This window comes from Nothobranchius furzeri, chromosome 15 (genome assembly GCF_043380555.1).
Source record: "Nothobranchius furzeri strain GRZ-AD chromosome 15, NfurGRZ-RIMD1, whole genome shotgun sequence".
Classification (NCBI taxonomy): Eukaryota; Metazoa; Chordata; class Actinopteri; order Cyprinodontiformes; family Nothobranchiidae; genus Nothobranchius; species Nothobranchius furzeri.
Genome location: NC_091755.1, coordinates 58,265,204 through 58,288,110, shown reverse-complemented (window position 1 = coordinate 58,288,110; position 22,907 = coordinate 58,265,204). Strand labels below are relative to the sequence as shown.

General features: G+C 44.3%; 1 protein-coding gene across 10 annotated transcripts in view; it reads right to left on the bottom strand.

The window, feature by feature from the left end:
* Positions 1-22,907, bottom strand: part of LOC107391097 (IQ motif and Sec7 domain ArfGEF 1) — a 116,699-nt gene that overhangs the window by 38,616 nt on the left and 55,176 nt on the right. The window contains exon 1 of one of the 10 annotated variants that reach the window (XM_054746010.2): positions 16,487-16,724. The exons of 7 other annotated variants lie outside the window; for them this stretch is intronic. In XM_054746010.2, the coding sequence (XP_054601985.1) occupies positions 16,487-16,605 (119 nt within the window). In that variant the 5' untranslated portion in view covers positions 16,606-16,724. Of the gene's footprint in view, positions 1-4,601; positions 4,809-6,743; positions 7,052-16,486; positions 16,725-22,907 lie in introns of those variants that run through there. 2 more of the 10 variants (XM_015968167.3, XM_054746011.2) reach the window with 2 other exon arrangements.

The following is a 22,907-nucleotide window of genomic DNA, read 5'->3' as shown; positions in this document are numbered from 1 at the left end:
GAGGCAGTAAATGCCTTTAACTTTACCGTTTATCTCGTCTCACATGCGCCGAATGCTCCTGAGAAGGGACACGTGCTAGTTTCACGAGACAGGAAAAACAAATCTTAAATCAAATATTAACCAATAAAGTAGTTTAACTCTGCCTCAGCGTGGCCTAGAATAAAAGAACAGGAGAGCATTAATCAGCAGGATGCTCCCTCTCATCATTATAGCTCCAATAAGTCCCGTCACGCTAGCATTAATAATCTTAGATGATGTTGTCCTGATTACGTCCAGGTCACCAGCAGGACCAGTGTTTCATCCTTGTGCTTTTTAGACTGAGACTGAGCTGAAGACATAAAACACTGTCAGGCAGAGCTGTGTTACACTTGGGCCATTACCACCGCCGGTCCCCTGAACCCACCACTGTTTTCTCATTTCTCACATAAATCAAAACACATGCAGGGTAATGAGATGCTTTTTTTCTGCTGAGAGGAAAAGCAATTACCACCTTGAGCGGCGCTCGTTCAGCCTGATTGCTGCTGTTTATAACATCAGTGATGCAGGTGAAGAACAGAGTGCACACGCTGATCTCCGTTTACAGTCAAACAGTAGCAAAGACTGAAGAAAAGACAGAAATAAAAGCCTCTGAAACTCACTCTTCACCAGAATCAATTAAGAAATCGCTGCACAGGAAACCTGACGTGCACCTGTGCGTGAGTGATAATTACTGGCACGAAGCCAAAAGGTGTCCATAAAAGCTGCAGTGCAGCAGCATGAGCTCATCACTCCCAGCCCCCACCCCACCCCACTCCCCCCACATCCACACCCCTCCTCTCCCATCGCTCGCCATTACATAAGTTAATGCAGCAAGCGTCCTCAATATTCTTCGAGCAGGCTCTGTGGAGAGATGCACAAAGAATGTGTCATCAAAAGCAAAATAACAGCAAAGAGGAGACGGCGCCTGTTTCCTCTGAGCTGTCACAGCCCACTGATCACAAAGAGCACAACACAGGCGAACCAGATTTCTGCTCCGCTTTCATCATGCACATGTGTGTGTTTACCAAAACACACACACACAGAAGGGAACAAGGCAGGAAAAGACAATATAGCAACATGCTATTTGTTCCCATTGATTGATTTTTGTCATTCGAGTAGAAAAAAAGAACCTGAACATGAAATGTGGTCTCCGGAGAGGCTGGTTTTCTCTTGCATTAGAGTAAACAAACAAGACTCCTCAGATGATTAGCACTTCAAAGGCTGAACGGCTTAGCGGTGTACACGCTGCAGCAAGAGGCAGCGCTCACAAACTCAGCCTCCCATCATGCTTCAGCCCTGCAGCACAAAGAGGGAACAGCGTCATTTTCTTCGTTTCAGCTTTTGGACACACTTCCCTTTGGCTGCTGAACTAGATAACCAGGAATGATAACATAGAGGGAAACCATCTGATGTCCCTCTGACAGAGACATGCATGTTAATTATTCAGCGTGACACTGAAACTTAAGCATAGATCAGAAAACGGTGACACGTTTAAAGCTGCTCCAGACGTCTGATAGGACATGTTATATGTATGGATCTGGGTTCCAATAAACTCCTAAAAGACAGATTCAGACACAATCAGCACATTTAGCTTTTGTGACGATGCCTCTAATTTCTAAAAGCTCTCAGTTTGGAAATGGGAAAGAGAACAGGAACCTGAGGAACGCAACACTTCTAAAGAGATTGTGGCTTCAATCCTAGACACGTCTCATCTTTTCCACTTCTTCTTTTTCCTTCCTCTACTCACCACATTAAGAGTTGGCAGGTTAGTACATTTCCATTACGAGTAATTCCTCCCAAACGAGGCCCGTGCACTAAAGGACCAACAGAGAAATGAGCTCAACTGAAGAAAAGGCCAAAGCTACTCAGAGTTTTCTTTACCTACCATGAAGCGCTGAAAGTCTTTCAGGAGGTGTTTAGCTTCTCTTACTTCTGTCAGAGCTACCTCTACCCTACTCTGTCCGATGGACACCAACGATGAGACGAGAGGACACTTAATAATTAACGATCACAGTCACGCTCTGTGAGTGAGACCAGATCAGATGTAGCCTGGTATCTGCAGTGTCAATGCTGTGTGTGTGTGTGTGTGTGTGTGTGTGTGTGTGTGTGTGTGTGTGTGTGTGTGTGTGTGTGTGTGTGTGTGTGCAGTCATAAGGGGTCATTTAATAAAACTTTCAGGGGTGGGGGGTTGTTTTTATGTCAGTGATTTAAAATGGGCACTAGGGGGCGTTAAAGCAAGCTGAATTGTCTCTCATTGTTGAAGACTTTGATAGTCGCACAAAAGCAGCAAAAAATGTTTTGTCATTTTTATTATTGTAGTTCATTTGGGAAAAAAGGATTTAACGGGTTAATTGCTATTAATTAATCTGGAAAAAAACAACACGTTAACATTTTACCCCTTTGAGCCCGAGTGCCCTCCAATTGAAGGCCGGAAATGTTTGGCATCACAGTTTATGTCCTTCATAACAATAAATATCACTAAGCTGCATCTCTAACAAAACTACAGAGTCAGGGCTACAAGACCATATGAACCGTTTTTATGCGCTCCAAACACAGCTAAAGTTACAATTAAATTAATTATGACTCATTGCTTTTCACGAGGAAAACAAAGGAAGAGAAAGAATCAACAGGATTCATTATAGATTCATTTGTAACAAATGGACAAAATGAACAGAATCCGGCAGATTTTTACCAGAACTTTTGTCCAGTAATCAGAAGGTTGTAGGTTCAATCCCAGCTCCCGCCAGAGAATGCTGCTGTTGTGTCGTTGGGCAAGACACTTGACCCACCTTGCCTGATGGTGGTGGTCAGTGTTCAGCAGTCTCACTTTCATTAGTGTGTCCCAGGGTGGCTGTGGCTACACTCTAGCTCATCATCACCAGCGTGAGTGTGTGTGTGTATGTGTGTGTATGTGTGTGTGTGTGTGTGTGTGTGTATGTGTGTGTGTGTATGGGTGGGTGACTGATTGTGTTGTGAAGCGCCTTGGGGGGTTGTAGAACCCTGAAAACCATTTTACAACCCATCTCCTGCATTAGCTTCTGATAGAAAACAGACAATGAAACTTTAGGATTTAAAAATCCTGACAGATCTACGTCACACGGCCACTTAACTCATTCACTGCCAATGACTAAAGTCGTCATTTTAAATCCAACCGCTCACTGTTGGCAGGTTTTTACTGTGTGGGCGTCGGAACGAGCCCCCGCACCGTGAGAACAAACATCCCAGCTCTAAAGCTGATCTTCATCTGCATACGTCACACGTCATGTGATCAGGAAGCAGAAAATCCATGCGTTAGGAGATCATTTTGGCTGCTGCTGTAAAAAAAAGTGAGGCGCAAACCGAAAAAGCTTCTGCCGATCACAATTCGACAACAGATTATGAAAGAGCGGATAACGCTCGAAACGCACGGATTCTTCCTGATGTAAGAGGTGAGTCTCCTCTTTGTTTTGGTTATTTTGGCGTCAACATCATCCTAGCGCGCAACGTTCTGTGATTTTTTAAAAAAAACAGTAAAAACGGTGAGAAACGCTGGCAGCGAATGAGTTAACATTCATGGACTCACCCACCTTGGCTCATGACGGGGAAGGCTGTTGTTGATTTATCGTCCAGGAAACAGCAGAGAACGTCTTGGCTAAAGGAAGCTAACTGTTAGCATTAGCAACTCCACCACACGACAGAACTCCTTTAGGCTTGTGTTACGTTGCAAGTAGTAGAGTCGAGTTGCTGTTAGCCAATCAGAGGCGAGATGTCAGAATATCAGGAAATAAGTCCTGATCTGCTCCCTTTCCCTCTGGGTCACTTCCACTTCCTGAAACAGGAGCGCCAGAGCTTTTCCCTCACAGAGATCCACTCGCAAGACATTCATTTAAACTAGTGACCACTGGAAATGGTCTTAACGTTCAACTCACTGTCACTAGAAACTAATCATGTCTTAAAGTTAGTCAGAAATACATATTTACTATAGTTTATAAAGTTAAATGAGAAAAGCTCAATTGCAGTATCTGCAGCTCAGACCTGGCGTGTGAAAAACAGGTATCAGTCCTCAAAAACTGAATCAGTTTTGGGTATTTTGTAACAGGCTGTTTACAGAGGAAAATAATAAATAATCTAATAAACATCACAGAACACAGTTTGTTAGAGTCATCAAACTGGTGATTGAAGATGACCACAAAGATTTTACTCTTTTAACCTTAATCAGCTGAAATAATAACTAATATTCGTCTCAGTCATTCTAACAGGATTCTTGCTTCTGCATGTCCAACTCAACACACACTCGACCGTGCTGCTGGGTGACTTGTTGGGCTTTTAGTGACAGAAGCGTTCTCCACACCACTGGCTGCATGCTCCGTGAATGACGGGAAATTAAAATGTGACCTAAAACAAACTCTTGTGTGATTCAGGAAACATCTGGAAAATACAGAAGTTGTGTTTCCAGAGGAAAACCACCGAGGTTGAGCACATAGAGAGGAATGTTATTTTATCAGATGTCAGAAATATCTGCACAAACTGCTGCGGTCAGACACCCAGCTCTTAAACTACAGGCCACCGCCATCCAAACTGGCCTCCAGCCTTCACCCTCCTACCTTATAGTTCGACTGGAAATGCAGTACTTCCACATCTCCTTTTCCACGGCGGTGACGTCACCGGAGGCACATGGCACTGAACGCACGTTAGAAAAGCCCTGAGCTGCAGCGATTCTTCGTTAAAAACACCAGAAGAAGAACAAAATGCACTCACTCCCTTCTCAACCACAAATTACACCCCAGCTTGGACTTTCCACAGACGAACCCACAGAGAGGCTCGCCGGAGTTACGGTCTGTCTCTGCCCCGGTTGGTGTTGGGCTCAGAGCTGCTGCTCTTGCAGGCTGCCTGATGACCAAGTAAGGTAAAGGCCCAGAATGTAAAGTAGAAGAAGAATCATCCTCCTTAACAAAGCTCCCCACCCACAGCGGATCACCAGCTCTCTCCTCTAAAGACACTCCTACCTCATCGATCCTTTCTGTCCTGCCCAAACCAGTGCTCCCATCATGCATCTTAATGATTTTAGGACAGTTTTATGTCAGATGAGCACCTTTAAAGTGTGAACCACCTTCAAAGCAAAAAGAAAGTGTTATAAAAAGGTCACAGTGAGGAGCATGAAAGCTTCAAGTCCTGGTTTGCATGCTTGTGTTTGGGCCTGGGTCCAACAACCCCGCTGGAGCAGGAGGGGCTCAGTTCAGCAGCTGGGAGAGGCTGTTTTCTCTCAGTGACCTCGGCTAAAAAACAGTCTCAGGACACAATCTGAGCTGCAGCCATGTAGCGAGTTACACCCAGTGACCAGAATATTCCACTGATGGTGGAAGGAGATGCATGGTGAGCTGCTCACGTTGTGTGGAAAAAATAAATAAAACGTTCTGTTCAAAAATGCCAAAAAACACTGAGTCAGAGGCTGAGGTCAGACGTTAGCAGCAGCTCGCCAAAGAGAAGGATAACAGTTTGCAGGAAATGATCTCACGTGATTTCACTCTTTGGTTAAATTATTTTGAAAAGCTTGAGATGTTTTCAGGTATGTTTGGGAGTTTGAGACTTTTATTGTGAAGGACCGAAGGACATCCCAAGAGCTGTGCTGCTGGTGTGGAATAAAAATGCCACATTTCTGATTTTTTACTCTGGAAAAACAGATCCATAACCCTCGGATTGGGGGGAGGAGGGGTCATATCAACATTTTAAACTTGAAACCTTTTATGTTTGATTTTGTTTCTGTGTATCCAACACCGTGAGAGGTCAGATTAGTGGCATTTTTAGTATTCCGGACCAACACAAAGGTGAAGCGCCCAGATCAGGCATTCCCTGAAGGAAAAGCTGAGGTGATGCATTATTAATAAATAAATAGATCCCCAGTACAGCGTATTATTGTTGTCTAGTGCTGGTGTGTGTGTGTGTGTGTGTGTGTGCGTGCGTGCGTGTGTGTGTGTGTGTGTGTGTGTGTGTGTATGAGAATACATTAGCATCAGATCATCAAAGGTCCTGGACTGATGTTTCAGACATCAAACATCTGTGGGAAAGATTCTAAATGCTGAAACTGAACCATGACGTATGAAGCATGAAACAAAAGACTTTTATCACGTAGATCATTTTTTATGTTTAACACGTAACGAGGGCTGATAGCTCAGAGCGTAATTACTCAAGTCGGATGTGAAGCATATGGAACAAACGAGGAGTGTCACAGATCTGTCTTTTTTATGGAACGAATGATTTACACAGATGAGATGCATCTTCTCCCCAACCTGGAAGATGTGACAGAAACGAGTCAGTGTGGAAGAAAAAAAGTAAAACCACACTAATCTGTTCATTCTGCATGTTTTGCAGACGATTTGGTTTTTATGTGGAAGGAGGAGGATGGGATCTTGCATGGATTTGAGATTTAATGGGATTTTCAAAGGATAACCTCAAAACTTACGCATCAAATGAAAATACAGAAAGTCTCAGAGGCACAGAAATGAAAGCTGCTGCACAGATTAAGTTAATTTCAGATGAAACTGATGCATTAAGACGGGACGTCATCAGGATGATGGGATCACACCACGGCTGATAAAGTACCGAGGTCTGTCTAAACATCCTGATGTGCTACACATAGGAGACAAATCAGCACAGGAAGCAACAAGAGGATCCAAATATTTAGCATGTGGCAAGGCAGATGAAAAACCACAGACATGATGGAAAAATGAGGTTATTTTCAAACATACCTCTTATAAAAGTTGTTGTGTGGGTGCAGACACAGCACGTGCCAATAATCCAAGCAAAAGGCTTTGAACTTCCACATCCTCAGGTCAGACGATCAACAGGAATCCAACATCATTAAAAGGCACCACGGCACCAAGAGCATCGCTCTTCTTACTTCTAGCCAGAACCCCCCAGGCATGGACGTGAACTGTGTCCTCCTCTGGAGCTCAGGCTTCACCACTGCTCCTGGATGACAGCCCGGGTGGTTTTAACCCGCCCAGAACAACCACACAACTCCTGGACGTGAAGCCGGAGCTCCAGGACCCAGCCTGCTATGACTATATTTTAACTTGTATCCAGGTCAGTCAGTTTGTCCTCTTAGCAGCTCCCTCCACTCAGCGCGTCAAGATCCAGATCCTCAGAGACGTACGCCAGCTACAACCTAAGCTCTGCACCGTAGCAGCAGGAACAGGAGTGTGTAGAAACTCAGAGCACGCAGGAATTCTCCACAAAAACGTACTGATTAGAGCCAACTGCACAGAGATCCATAAGTTCCTCCTCTTCTCTCTCCCTCTGCTGTGAGAACAAACTTTCCAACAAGGACAGAGGTCTGTTGCCCCCCCCACTCTCAGCATGACACTTTCTCCATCCTGAACCTCATCTTCTCTCATCTTTCCTCCTTTTGCCCGTCTCTCTCCATCTCTCTCTAGCCTCACTCCAGCTTCAACTACAGGACCTCCGAGAAATGTGCCGATCCTGGTTGCCGGGCAACACTATCGTACTTCTGAAGCTTCAAATGGAAGCTCGGCAGCCCGCCATTGGTCAGCTCTCCAGCAAAGGAGGGGCTGCCGTGATGTTGTGTGACCACAGGAGTTCATGCTCAAGCTTTGGTAAAACAAACTAGCTTTAAACGTTTTGCTTTTTTTTTCTTCTTCTCTGCTGTTTTTAACTATGTTACAGAGAAATCCAATTAAAATCTTTCCAGATCAGTAAAATGGGAAGATTTTGAGCCTTAAAATGATTTACGGGCAGAATGAAAGTGGGAGAAAGAAAAACAAAACGGTTGGAATGACAGAACTCAATATGTCTTCATCTTTTGCACGTTCAGGATGAAAGCAGCTTTCTCAGCTCTAAGGACTTTTAGATTTATTGTGCCTTTTTTCTGGGATGCAGCGCCACTCCATCCTGGGAAACGGGCATGGATGGGCCTCTCATCAATATTCAGCCACTTTCAGAGTCCATGCACACACAGAATACCCCCCACTTATACAGACACACACACGCATGCATGCATGCATGCACGCACGCACGCACACACAGTCAAGATTCTGAGCAGCAGGGACAAAAGGCATTAATGAATCTAAACATCATTCTTCAGGCGGTCCTTCGCGTTTGTCTCATTTGGTGATTTGGTCGAACAAATCCTCTCAAGCACGTTTCAGAATATAATTCTTACTTTGGTTTCATTTCTGTGAAACTAAAGACACATTTAGATACTTTTATCAGATAAGACTCAAGAACACACCGAGGGTAAAAAGAAAAATGTAATATCTGAAAGAAGCAAATTCACTTACATTTATATTTGTCACTAACAGACACAAAGCCTTTATTCCTAATGACTCATTCACGTGGGTCGTAATGGATGAAAACCCTTTTAGTGCCTATTTCTAACTCGTATTACTTTACCTTCAGTGGGGAGTGTGTGTGTACATCCTGCTGTGTGTCTGACGGACTTACAGTAGTTTATAAAGGCAGGGAAAAACATCGACATGATGAAAACAACTCCGCTTGAATCATGAGTTGCTGCAGTCGACTTGACAGAACTAGGGATGAAACGGTTACTGGGTTTAATAGTCGCAGAGGTACACTTTGCTCTCGTTAATATTACTGTTTCAGAATTCATTTACTGTAAAAACATATTCAGTCACTTATTCTTTAGCCAAATGAAGCCAAAGTGTGGCCCGGGGGCCATTCTCAGCCCCCAGCAGCGTTTCCAGAATGATGTCAGTTTAGCTCTCCATCAAGCTGCTGATGTAGATCAACACTTTTTACAATTTCTACTGTCTATTTATAAAAAATTCATTTTTGTGGCCCTTGTCTTGGACTAGATAAACCAAACCTGTAGAGAGTGTAAGACCCCACCCATCCTCATGCTGACTGCATCCCTAAGACTGTAATTGTCATTCATCAACTCGCTTCTCTCACGTCATCAACCAACAATCTTCAATGAGACATGAAGGTGGACAGGTCAAAAAGAAATGTATAAACAATAATAATAATAATAAATGAAAAACGTAGAGAAGGTGGGATAGAAACCAGGGATGTGCTGATCACGCTTTGTTGCTCCTGATCTGATTCCGAGTGATTTGACTTTGAGTATCCGCCGATACCGAATCCCGATCCGATACTTTTCAGGAAAGCATTCCAATATGAAGAAAACTAGTTGTCCTTACGTTTCACTTTCACTCATTTGGGAAGCACACTGAATATATTTAAAAGTAGCAGCGTTGCTCATATTTCAAGTTGTTAACTCCCTCAAGCTCCCACAGCTGAGCAATGCGTGTTCCCGTGAAGGAGCGGGCAGGCGGAGCCTCGGAGGACTAACCTTTCCCTGCATAACACCCACCACACAGTTCTGTAGTTTGTTGGGAATTTCTCTTTGTTTAATAGCTAATCTTTCTCTGTCGGCTGGCTGCACGTTCTGTCTGAGCTTACTGTGAACTGGGACATTCAACTGGGACTGTTCATGGCAAACTGGGAATGAATAGAGACCGGTGATTGGCTTTGTTGATGCCTGAAGGGAAAAGCTGAAGGTAGTTTGTTTGAAGGCAGCGAGTCACGGAGCTCTGTCCTTTCCAGCATGTTGCCCGACATTTTAGCTCTCCTTAGGAGACATGTTAGCTCGGCGTTAGCCTGCTAACTAACAGCTGCAGCTTGGTGTCTGAATCCCTGCCTGCCATAAATTGTGTGACATTGCTGTGTCATTTGCGTACAAGAAACAAATAATATGGATGTAGTGGAAGTTACTGAAGTTAAACTAAGCCATTGTTATTGAAAATCTCCCTCTCAGGATGAATTTAACAAGTCATGTTTGTTATTTTTAAAGGTTAAAACCAGTTTATTTCTCCTGATCCTTTTGAAATCACGTGATCGGGCCACATTTCCAATCGTGAGATCGGATCGGAGCGTCCCTAATAGAAACCATGAAAAGAACCAAAATAACGGTGCATGAAAACAATGCAACCAGAAGAAATAAAATGTGTCTTTAGGAACACTGAAACAGAGAGGTGGATGGAGGAAAGTAACAGAAAAGAGATCAACGACAGAGAAATTACTACAGACAGAAACAAGTGAAGGGTGGAAATAACAGGAGTCTAACCGAGCTGTTAAAGGCTCTGAGAGGCCAAAGTCAAGGCAAGTACGCCGTTTTGCTTAGGATAAACACAGAAATCAGAGATATGTGAGTATTAACACGTTTACCCAAAACAAAAGCCTTGCAGAGAACAATTTCATTAGAACTTATAAAATGTCGGCTTTGTTTAAAACTGTTGGACTTTTTGTGTATGCCTCTGTGAAGGCCAGCAACAGAAAACATCAAAGGAAGAGAGGACTGACATGCAGCGATGATGCTCCACCATACAACCTCAGGAGGCCAGTGTTTTAAATGTGAATTCAAATGTGTCCCACAGAGCTTCCAGGCTAATCTATTTGTAAGGAAAATACGGTGAAAATGTAAAATACTGGCAGATTTTTTATCTTTTTTCCTCGATAATAATCCCCTCTCCACTGCAGGGGGGTCGATACCAGTCCTCCCCGTTTCAAACATCAAAAGGCTATCATGCCTGGTCAGTGATCAATCTGAACAAATGACTCCTGAAAAAGAAAACAACCCTTGTGATGAGCTCTCAGGGCCTCCACTGCGCTGCTGCATTATACACCTAACACACACCGGCACAGCCAGTCACTGATTATCTGCACTGGAGATTTCACCATGGCCTGCTGGGGAAAGACTCAAGCAGTCGATAAACGCATCAATCGACAATGTCCTGCTGCAGAGGACGAGGCAGCAGAAGAAGAAAAGCAGCAGGATTACACTCATTTAGTGTGAGATAGAAACCAGAGGCAAATGGGAGTCAGCCATTGTCCCCAGTCCAGCTTTAACATATAAATTCAAGCACATCTACAATATCAGAGCTCATTTAAACGTCTGCGTGAAGGACAGAGGCTGAAGGAATGTGTTGGAAGAGCTCGCCCCCTGGTGGTGGATGGAAGTAGCCTCTGTGATTTAAAAGCCAGGGAGCCAATGAGCTGCTGATGTGATCGGAGGAGTCTGACAGGGCAGCTGATTTACTCAGCCTGCATCAGCACACGCTGCATCACCCAAAACGTCCATTCAAAATTCAAATCACATCACACAACAGGGTCAAATGCAGATGGCTTTGCAATATCGTGCTGTTTTTTTTTCTTTATATGAATGGGAGGGACTCAACCTGTCAAGAGGGCAAACAGCCACAGCACAGTCCCTGCACCCTGCAAAAAGATGCTGTCATTGGCACAGAGGAAGCTGCATAGGCTGGAGGGTGTCTCATCATCACGCTGGTTCATATTACAGAGAGGAGTTCAGAGCAGTGAAGCTTACAGAAAGGCAACGGTACACCAATGTGCACGTGCACGTAGTGCAGTGCAGCTGCACAGCTGTCAGGTTGAGCGCACCTATAGTAGAGGAGCACAAGACCACTGAAACGAAGAGAAGAACCAGACAGAATCCAGAACATTCCTCAAGGCATTCTGAAGCTCAATTTTAACTTGAGACATGGCAAGATAAACAATAATAATAACATTTTAATGTAAAAATCAGATAAGTGCAAAAAATATTCCAAACACATGTTAATGCTGTTGCCAATGATCAATTAGGATCGCCATGGTTACAGCATACCTGCATCTCTCATGGGACTCTTCGTGAAACAAAGAGAAAGAGACTGGGTTTTAGAAAAGTAGCTACCGTGCAAAATACATAAGCTGTAATAAAATTAAGGATTATGGATGTTTTGAGATAAAAGTGACTGTTGATGTAGGAGGTGTGACAAGTATAGACCAGAAGTCTGGGGGCGAGCACTTTGCTTTCCGTGTTGATTTAAAAAGAAAGCAAGAGAAGTGAGACGGAAGTGAAAGATGGCAGAGATTGGCAAACGAAGGATAAGGACTTTGGGATTCAGAAGAGTTTGGAGGCAAATATTTTAGAAAATGTGGACCGCTCCAATGTTAGAGTAAGTGACATCACCACACTCCGGTAAAGCGCTAAATAACACAGTTATTAAAAGGAGGTCAAGAGTGGGGTGACAGTGGCACAGGAGTTAACTGCTCGCCCCATAATCGGAAGGTTGCAGGTTTGAGCTCCGCTCAGTTTGTCGCTGTCATTGTGTCCTTGGGCAAGACAACCTGCTGGTGGTGGTCGGAGGGACCGGTGGCAACAGTGCTCTGCAGCCTCGCCTCTGTCAGTGCGCCCCAGCTGCAGCTACATCGTAGCTCATCCCCATCAGCGTGTGAATGTGTGTGTGAATGACTGACTGTGTTGTGAAGAGCCTTGAGGGGTTTCAGGAATCTAGAAGTCGCTATATCAAATACAAGCCATTTACCAAGAGTGTGTCCGTGTCACTGACAGCGTCACCGGTACAACAAGGTTTGTTCAAATGTGCACTAAAACTGAAAATATGGCTGTAATCTGATCTGATTACAGATTCAGCTAGATGTGTGCAGGCTTATAGCCGAGTCAGCATTAACATTACACGAGCAACTAAACCCCCTCATAGGATCAGCACGTCATGCATGATGCAGGAAGCACGTGAGGAAACTCGGGAGTGATGAGAATAAACCAAGAGCTTGTGGAGAAAATCGACTGAGTCAATCAGAATGTTTGATTTTTACACCTGCACCGTTTAAAACGACAAAACTGAGGGTGTAGGACTCAGAAAGCATCACAAGAAGCTTGCTGATATGTTGTGGTGGTTTCTGTTACATAACCCCACCGCTGATATACACATCCTCATGTCCATCTTTAGTTTTTGCCAGAGGAACAAAATGTTCTGGAGATGCAACCATTTCCGTTGCACCCCACTCTGGTCTGCACTGTCGCTGCTGCTGGCGAAGACGGGCTCTTATTGTGGGCTGCTTCAAAACCATGGATGCATCAGCAAGAGCTACTCCCCTGGGGAAAGTGTAAGTCGGTGAAACGTTCCCTTAGAGCCCTGCAGCTCATCCTCACACATGACTGGCACAGCTTCAGCTGCAAACTCTGCGCCAGACAACAGATGTCCAGCTGCCTTCCAGTCACTCAGAGCCGGAGGAAAGTTTGCGCCATCTTAGCAGAAACCCAGCAGTTGAGCTTGTTTTTGTCGACCCTGCCAAAACCCATCAGTGAAGTGATTCTTGACTCTTCTGCCTTCCATCCTAATTCTGTCATGCTTTTGTGAGATTATTCTACAACCATTACTAATGGAGCCAGTGCTGCTTTATGGAGCCTTTGGGATGATAACTATAAATGTTTGTGGCTCTCTAATGAAAGGGATGGTGTGTGTTTTGTGGCTTGACAATAGTTGCTTACAGGAGCAGAAAATCATTGGTGATATCAGACTCATGATGAATGAAATGGTGATGCCAGCGGCTTGTTTTTGTTTCCACCAGAGACTAACGTCCTGCTCTGTAGCGCCACACCTCCATCCACCAACAGCATGCTATCTATCACCCTTACCTCGCACGCTGCTGTTATGCAACCTATAGTTGCCGTCTGCAGTGGAGGCACAGTCAGAGCAAGTATTCTTTGTGCTCTCCCTCGGTCTGCAGACCAAGCACACATCGCTGTCAAAGGCTCATAGTGAAGGAATGTGCCGTCAGCGCCTTGCAGCTCTGGTGACGCACTCCCTTTTTCATCAGCGCTGGCGTCACTTGAACAGCAGCACTGCATTTAAAATGTCTCAGACAGGATTGGGAAAAGGGCATTCCTGTTAAAATGGCTTCATGACATTATCCAGGAGAAGGGTGAAGCTGGTCAGATGGATGCTGATTATAAGAGTCCTGCACATACCAGATGACAACCGTTTTCTTTGTTCGTTGGTGCTGCAGCTGGAGAGGTTTGCTGGTTTATTAAACATCAAAGATCAGAACAGATAATGAGATGTAGATCAAACGATGGTGTTCATTTTAAATTTGCAGTTAAAAATAAAACTCCTTGTGTCAATTGTAAGTCTAGAACTGAATCACGTTTTATCTTGTTTATGCAGGCACCACAGAGCTCGTCACACTGCATGAGCTCAAGCAAAACGCTGATTTATAAATTTAACTGCAGTGATTATAACCCCTAGCTTAGAAATCTAGACAAACCATCGCAGTAGAACAAGATCTTGCTCTAGTCACACTTCATTATAGCATCAGGTCTACCACTGGCTCCAACAGTTTTGTGTCTGGCCAATCACAGTGCTTTAAATTGTGGAGAGGTGCTGGGCGGGCTTAGCACCAGAGCTGCAACAGGAAAAACTACAAAGATGGCGACAGCTCAGGAACGGCAGTCGTTTGAAACAGCTTTGGACTATTTAGACTTGAGCTTTTCTTTGCGACGTGAGCAGACGGAGTTACTTCAGTCTTTTATTTAAAAATTATGTAGTTGCTTCTTCTTCTTCTTTGACAGTGAGTGGCGAACTGCCCCGCTGACTGATTTCTGCAGCGATGAGTGTGTCACGTTGTTCATTGATCTGTCCAGTTGTATGAGGAGTCGGTTTGAAAGACAACTGTAGATTCTGCCTCATGCCCGAGCTCCTCTAAGGGTCATGGCCAGACTGTAAAGGCTGACTTGCCAGGCTATATAACTCAATTTACTCAGAGCAAGAAACATTTTAGGAATTACAACTTTACTTTAAAATATGGTGCAAAGGAATACTTTCCCTCATATTTTATTATCTATCTTTAACCGACGTGGTTTGACTGGTGTTAAAGTCGGTACCAATATGGGTTTGCACATTTTTTATCAACTATGAAAAATAATAAATGCATTTTAACATTTTAAAGATAAAAGTTTTTTGGGGGGAGTTTTTTAAATTTTAGTGTGAAACTCTTGAAGACCAGCAGTTAACCTACTTATCGAACTGTAGACCTTTAGTTTGCTCATTTCCTCTTAGAAACATGCTAAGGGTTGCCAAAAGGAACCAAACACATTATTCCGTCCCTGTTACGGTTTTCCATCGATCGGTCGGTCTAGTGAGTGTGTTGTATCCCTAAAAGGTCAAGACAGCCTCTGACGTGGCCCAGGGCACCTCTCTTCTCCTGGCTCTGCAGAGACGATGAGGAGCTGCCAGCCGGGATAAAATGTCATTTATGTTTAACAGGAAGGACTCCTCAAAGTCCATCTCCATATCTGAGTGTTGGTAAGGCACTGATTCAGAGTCTGACACTTCAAGGCCTTACCCGAGTTTGGAGTCTTACAGATGTGGAGAAGTCTTAGGAAGGAAGGAAGGAAGGAAGGAAGGAAGGAAGGAAGGAAGGAAGGAAGGAAGGAAGGAAGGAAGGAAGGAAGGAAGGAAGGAAGGAAGGAAGGAAGGAAGGAAGGAAGGAAGGAAGGAAGGAAGGAAGGAAGGAAGGAAGGAGTCAGCCAACTCTTTACTGTGCAACTGCAAAAACAAGAGAAATACTTCCAACTCAAGCCTAAAATGCAAACTCTATGTATGGTTACAGTACAGAAACTTGTGCTGAATGCATCAATGCTTTTGCACAATTTGTCCCTGGAGACCCATGAAGGTCTCTTACTCATTAGGGTGACCGATCCCCATGCATTAAGACAATTCAGGTGATTCAGTTTATTCTCAGCTGTTAAATACATAAGTAAAAGTCAGGGTGTGCGCGGTTGCACTTCCATGATCTTACAGCAAGGCAGACAACACCGTCTTCACCAGGGCGCAAGCACGCTGCTCCGTGCTGGGCAACAGCAAAATTTGCAGAGACAATTTATTTTCCTATAACTACACACCCTTCAAATAAACCGCTGCAGAAATCAGCTAAAATCATTTCGTCATCCTTCTGATTTGCTGCATGCTTTACTTATGCAGAACTGTATGCACAAAATGACTGCACGCATGTTTGATTCACTCCTTAATAAGCTTAGTCACACACACACACACACACACACACACACACACACACACACACACACACACACACACACACACACACACACACACACACACACACACACACACACACACACACACACACACACACACACAGCAGAGGCTGAAGCGGACTCATGTGGCCAGTACGAGCTGTCACAGCATCATACAGGAATGAGTCATTTCTCCCAGCTGCCCGAGGCTCCAAAAGCATCCCTCACATGACTCTGTTGTGATCACAGTCATAACGACAGGTTCACAAATACCAAACAACCCTGAGGCGTTATCACAATACATGAACACACACACGCACACATGAGATGAATCTGATCCTGGTGAAACTGAAGGATGTCATTCACACCAAACCCATGCCACATCTCGCAGCCCCTCCCCGTGCAGGCAGACGCTGTTTACAAAGAACGCAGGCAAGAGAACAACAGAGGACAGAGCAAGGTCTGGGAGCCTTAGGTGACTCAGCACGGACAGCGAGGAGAGGGAGATGCCGTGTTTTCCTCCACCGCCCACCTGATAAGCTCTCCCTCTGTGAATGGGAACTGCAGCAGAGCCGCCCAGCTGCCCTTCCGACAGCACTCACAACCATCCTGCTTACTCACATGTCATAGAGCCGGTAACCCATGGCGGAGCCCGGTCTGCTCGGGTGGGACCCGGGGTCTCGTGTTCGCCGGGGGTCGGTACTGCTCACCACGGCGCGCCACACGCTTGGCTTGTCCATCCTGCTTCTGTGGTCAACGGGATGCGATGGTTGGACGGCGTGCGCACACGAGCTCACTCGCACTCACTCTCCCTCCCAGTCACAAACATGGGCTGCCACAGAGCGGTGTGTGTGTGTGTGTGTGTGTGTGTGTGTGTGTGTGTGTGTGTGTGTGTGTGTGTGTGTGTGTGTGTGTGTGCGAGATGTAACAAGGAGCATCCAAGAGGCTGGCATCTGGTGGGGAGGAGGGGGAGTAGTGGAGCAGTAATAGGGGAAGAGGAGGCACAGGGTGGGGAGCTGTCTGTAGTAAAGCATAAAGGATGGTGGGTAATTCCTCACAAGCAGGAGGGTCGGGGTGACGGTCACACATCAAGACACTAAAGATGGAGTGGACACTTCTAGAGGGCTGGAGGATTCAGCTGCCTCTCAAAGACATGGAGAACATCTGTGGACACGTCTCTCCACCCTCTCAGCAGCTCTGAGTAGTACAGTCCTCATCAGGGCCATTCTATTGGCTCCTTGGTCTCCATGGAAACAAAAGGATGTGTCAGAGGTAGGGCTCATTATCATGCTTTCTCTTTCCCTCCCTCCCTTCCTCTCATTTTTGTTTTTGCTCCTTTTCTCATGTTTCCCTCTCAGCATCTTTTCTCCGTGTCCTTTGCTAGTCCTTAAAAACACAAGAGTTTTGGTTTCATCAACTACAAACACAAAAATACCTCAGAGATATGTTCATTGTATTTATTTTCATCCAAATAGACAGTTCAAAGCTTATAAAAATATTATTTACATGTGAATATTTCACAAATCATCTGATGCAAAACAGGCAAAGAATTCCTGAACTGAAAGTCCAACGTTGCTTGCTGAGACAGTTCTGGCTTGCACAGATGTTGCATCATGAACAAGTGATGCCAGAACCAGAGAAGAAGTGTTATAAATAAAGGAACATTAAACCAATAATCCTAGATCTTAAATTTAAACTCAAGGGGAAATGTTGGAGTGCAAAACTGTAGATCCTGTACGGCAGCCTTCTAACTCCAGACTGATTTGTGCTTTTATTTTGAAATGCACATTTTACTGCTGTTGATGCTCTCACCAGGTAACAGCATCAAAACACACACACACACACACACACACACACACACACACACACACACACACACACACACACACACACACACACACACACACACACTGTCCCCTGAGAGAGAACACGTTTCATTGCAAGCAGCAGCCGTTCTGAGAGCTGATGTCAAGGAGACCCGTGTGGTCCCACCTCTGTTAATGAACTAGTGGAGGGCAGTAATTACACACACATCATCTAACCCAGACTACATCCACCATGTAATTACGTCAGTGTTAAGTGTTCTTTCTCTCTTACACACGGATTATGAAGGGTGTGTGTGTGTGTGTTCTGTATGATCTTTGACTATAGGCAAGGTCCATAAGGTAATATTACATCCCAAACAAGTTTAACATTTGTAATCAGCACTCGTTCAGGGTGTTGTGGCCTCTGACTCACAGATCTTCTCACTTCTACCCGGTTGTAGCTTTAACTCAGCTCTTGTACGGATTCCCCTGCCGACGGTTAATCAGTAAGAAGCTCCTGTAAAGGTCATGTGCAGTTTTATCAAAGCTGTGGCTGAACTCCGTGTGCTGTCCCTGCAGGTGTGTGTGTAGTGTGTGTGTGTGTGTGTGTGTGTGTGTGTGTGTGTGTGTGTGTGTGTGTGTGTGTGTAGTGTGATTAAAAGGTGTTGGAGGAGGGTTTTAATGTTTGCATGTCTAAAATCACAGATCAAACCTAGATCTATCCATCCTCTGACCATAACAACAGCTGGGATTTCTAAAAATTCACAGCTTTGTCTGCAGCTCTGGCAGAACACTAAACATCTAGCTTTGTGGCTATGCAGCGCTTATGATGTAAAAATATTGTTCTTCCATCAGCCGCCCTGCTCTCCTCTCTCACCACATGTCTGCTTTTAATCTAGCTGGCCTCAGACTGCAGCACGATGAGGGCTGTTCAGCCGTGGGAGCAAGGTTCTGCACAGAAAGCATTCCCAACCCCAAACACTCAGAAACACGATGCTTTCTGTCGGTTTCACTCACATCCACCATGAGCACCAGCTGCCTTATAAAAGAAAACAACTTGTGTTTTCATGCGCATCGTTTCTTCACAGTGTCTAAAATTTTTATTCACTTGTCCCAGATAACTTTTTAAATTAACCAGAGGATTTTCCTAAAAACTTAAAACTTTGCAAAAAATAAAATACTTATTGAAAAAAACTTCAAGATTAAATCTAAAACTGTCTTTTGTCTGTTCTGGTGTCTGAAAAAAACAACACCTCTACAAGATGGAAGATAAGGCTGTTTTACATTGAATGTTTGATAGAGCAGCAGCAGACTACCATACAAACTCTGCCGTGCTTCAATGCTACATTTCTGCTGGCTTTTGTTGTTTCTCACGAAACACAATCACCTTGTGTTTTCTTTCTTTCTCCAGTTTGTAGTAAATAATCCTTTTAATTCAAAGGCTTGTTGATGATGTTTTGTGTTCCAGACATCAGTCCCTAACTCAGGTCACTCCGGGTCACTGAAATGTACCCACGAGTGAAATACCTGTCTCATAGGTACAGTTTAGGCTTAATATTACACTTTTTTCAGGTTTTAAATGATCTTAAAATGTTAAGAAAACTCTGATGTGTGTTCATTTGTACATTTATAATGTTAGACACCCCTTTGTTGATCAACAAGAGTCCCAAAACAAAGCACAACCCACCAGAATAACTTTAAACCTGAGAAAATCAGATCAGATTTCTGTCAGAGGAGAATGGGTTCCCCACAGAGAATGACTGATGATGTCACACTAACGCTGAGACAATTTACCTTTGAGTCAATCTTACTGAACAGCATCAGATCTGATGATGACTGATGAATAACTAACCCCATTGTGTGTGTGTGTGTGTGTGTGTGTGTTTTGTGTGTATGTGCATGTGTGTCACTTTATTGTTAAAATGAACAAAATACTGCAGCTAGATTGCCGTCCAGCACCAGAAAGCGCGAACACATCACGCCTGTCTTGGCCCATTTATATTGTCTTCCAGTTTCTTTCAGAGCCAGGTTCAAGATGCGTGTTTTTATTTCTAAGTCTCTGCATGGCTGTGCTCCAACCGATTTGAGCTACTTAGTCGATACATCCCATCACGTGCACGTAAGCCTGCCGCACACAAAAGCAAACTGCTGACCACACGGCCTCGAATGATCGTTAGCTCAGCAGATACCTCACCGAGTGCCCCTAATTTTCACTGAATTTTCTGCCTATAAAAGCTGAGGGGAAAAACAAACGAGTTTGATATTTTCCACCTCAAGCGGGGTAAAAACTCACCGTGTGCACACTACATGAGCTGCCGGCCAAGCTGAAATATTCTAAGGGCCAATCAAAGTGCGTTCTCTGCTCACATGATTGCAAGATGGCAGCCCCCTGCCTGCATGTCAGAAAATAACTGGCGGGTTTTAAGGGTCAGATGAAGACTTGCTTTTATACAGCGGTGGATACATTATAAATGGACAAGACCAGTTGTCTAACATGAAACTTTGATGTCCAGTAGAGTGAAACGTTATTGCTGAAAGAGAAAAAACTCCTGAGTGTCCCACCCTCTCCTCTCACAGGTTTGCTGATTTAATCGTTGCTTTAGCGGATACTAAAGCAGATGTTCTGAGGGTCAGAAACAGAAAGTTCCTGTAAAAACCACCAGACGCCTCCCTTACTTTGTAGGAATCATCACTCTGATCTGGAAGCACTTGTGAAACTTTTGTTATAACATTGCTGCTCTGCTGGGGTTCAGCTGCCTCTCCACAGACTTCAACCATGTTCAAAACAGAGAAAGGAGCAACAAGGATGTGAGAGAATGAATAAAACTTAAAGCACTTTAGGATGCCAACCAGAAGATGGCAGTACCTCATCTGCTCTGCAGGAGCAGGACCTCTGATCTTTTACATGCACAGCTGAGAAAACCTCTAAGGTCTGGTTTATTATCAGGACATGGCAGATACACCCATCCATATTATAGATGATCTGTAATAAACACACACATGGACTGAGCCGAGTTTAAATAAAAATAAACCTGCCAGTGTTATAAACGTTGGTGTGAATCATAAACCAGCTTCATATTAACAACACAATATAGTTCAAATAAAAACAGCCGGTGTTGCTTTAGTTATTTCAGCTTGGCTCAGCTCAGTTTTACCAACTTCCTCTGATTTAAAAACACACCCAATGTTTTTGTTCCACTTGTTTTTCTAACCTGCCCAGTAACAGCGTAAACAGCTGGGGAAAATTTCCCCCTCCTCCCAACTCTGAACATAAGAGGTGAGAGGTTGGTCTTCCTGCCGGTGTCTGTGTTACAGAGGAGCACGGCCTCTCTGCAGCGCTCCGGCAGATGACTCGGCGTTTTGCAAAGGCTCCTTCCGTGGCTGCCTCGGCCTCACGCCTCAGAAGATCACAAGTAGAAGACAGACGAGCGTTTCATGGCAGACAAACACAGAGCTGTCTCTCTCTGTGTCTGACCATGACACACAAACATGGCCGTGACCTCTCAGGTCTCTCTCTCTCTCTCTCTCTCTCTCTCTCTCTCTCTCTCTCTCTCTCTCTCTCTCTCTCTCTCTCTCTCTCTCTCTCTCTCTCTCTCTCTCTCTCTCTCTCTCTCTCTCTCTCTCTCTCTCTCTCTCTCTCTCTCTCTCTCTCTCTCTCTCTCTCTCTCTCTCTCTCTCTCTCTCTCTCTCTCTCTCTCTCTCTCTCTCTCTCTCTCTCTCTCTCTCTCTCTCTCTCTCTCTCTCTCTCTCTCTCTCTCTCTCTCTCACGCTCGCACGCACGTCATGACTAATTTAGCTACAATTGAACTGCTTTTGTAATAATTTAATCTCTTATTCTGGAGTAAAATAAAGAAACCATCACATATCTGTGGCATCAAGAACCATCTTCTGAGTTCAAACACAGGGATAGAGCACAATGTTTACAAATGAAACAGTATTAGGCTCCACAGGACAGGAGGGAGAGAGGCCTATAATTTATTTTTACTCAGTAACGGATATGATTTAAAATGTAGCTAATTACAATTCTTTTTTAAAAACGTACTCAAGTAAAAGTAAAAGTATGGCTTTTAAAAACGAATTAAAAAGTATAACTATACAAAAAAGCTACTCAATTACAGTAACGCGAGTAAATGTAATTCGTTACTTTCCACCTCTGATAATGCCAGGATTCATCGGGCTCAAAAAAGGAGCCTAAGTCTCCTCCCTTTCCGGTCGGCTCACGCGTTCCTGGAGAGGAAAAAGCTATTTTCTAATCTGCTTGCCTCAGACCCTGGATCGCACAGGTGTTGTACTGCAATTTAAATGAAAAGCAATGATGGGTGTTTCGACCACTCCAGTCACATACTTTGAGATTTATCAGCTTGTAAAAGTTGGTAATTAGCATGACTGCATCGGCACGTCACACACACATAACCTCCTCTCCCCTAGCGTAGTTGCAACTTACCACATGGCCAGATTTCTGGTGGTTCTTTCCTCCTGTGGGAAGGATGTGAAGTTTGCTGAACTTACAGCCATTTTCCCTCTGTTTTCTCCGTGTCTGGTTTGATGACGTCACTTTCGTGAAGCGCATTTGTAGTCCCGGACATATTCTGATCCACATGGACGCCATGTTGCTCACAATGACTTTTGAACATTTTACCCCAATCAAAAATAAGCATGTTCTGGGTATCAAAAAGCCTCTTTAGAATTAACGGACATCATATGTGAAATCCATGGAAGCAGAATTAGCTCTATTGACTTGGATTCATTTTTTAGTTCCTCCAGGGACCCATGGTCCGGAAGTAGATGGGTGTCCAGACCTTAACCAACTGAGAATCTTTGGGATGCGCTGGAGAAGGCTTTGTGCAGCGATTAGACTCTACCATCATCAGTGCAAGACCTTGGTGAAACATTAACGCAACACTAGATGGAAATAAATCTGGTGACATTGCAGAAACTTATCGAAACAACGCCACAGCGAATGCGTGATGCAATCAAGGCTAAAGGTGACCCAACAAAATATTGCTGTGTGACCTTTTTTTGGGCCGTGCGGTGTGGCTTGTCATTCATTTTCAAACAGTAATAGTGATCATTAAAACTGGTAAGCAATCTCATCCTAAATTGTATTTTATTATATTTTAATCACCTGTCTCAGCTTGTTCACTAGAACTGCATCAACATCTAGTAGCAGCAGTGGGATTGCTGACGAGTCGAGTACGATTCTGATCGGGGGGACTTGTTTAAACACATTCTCTGGT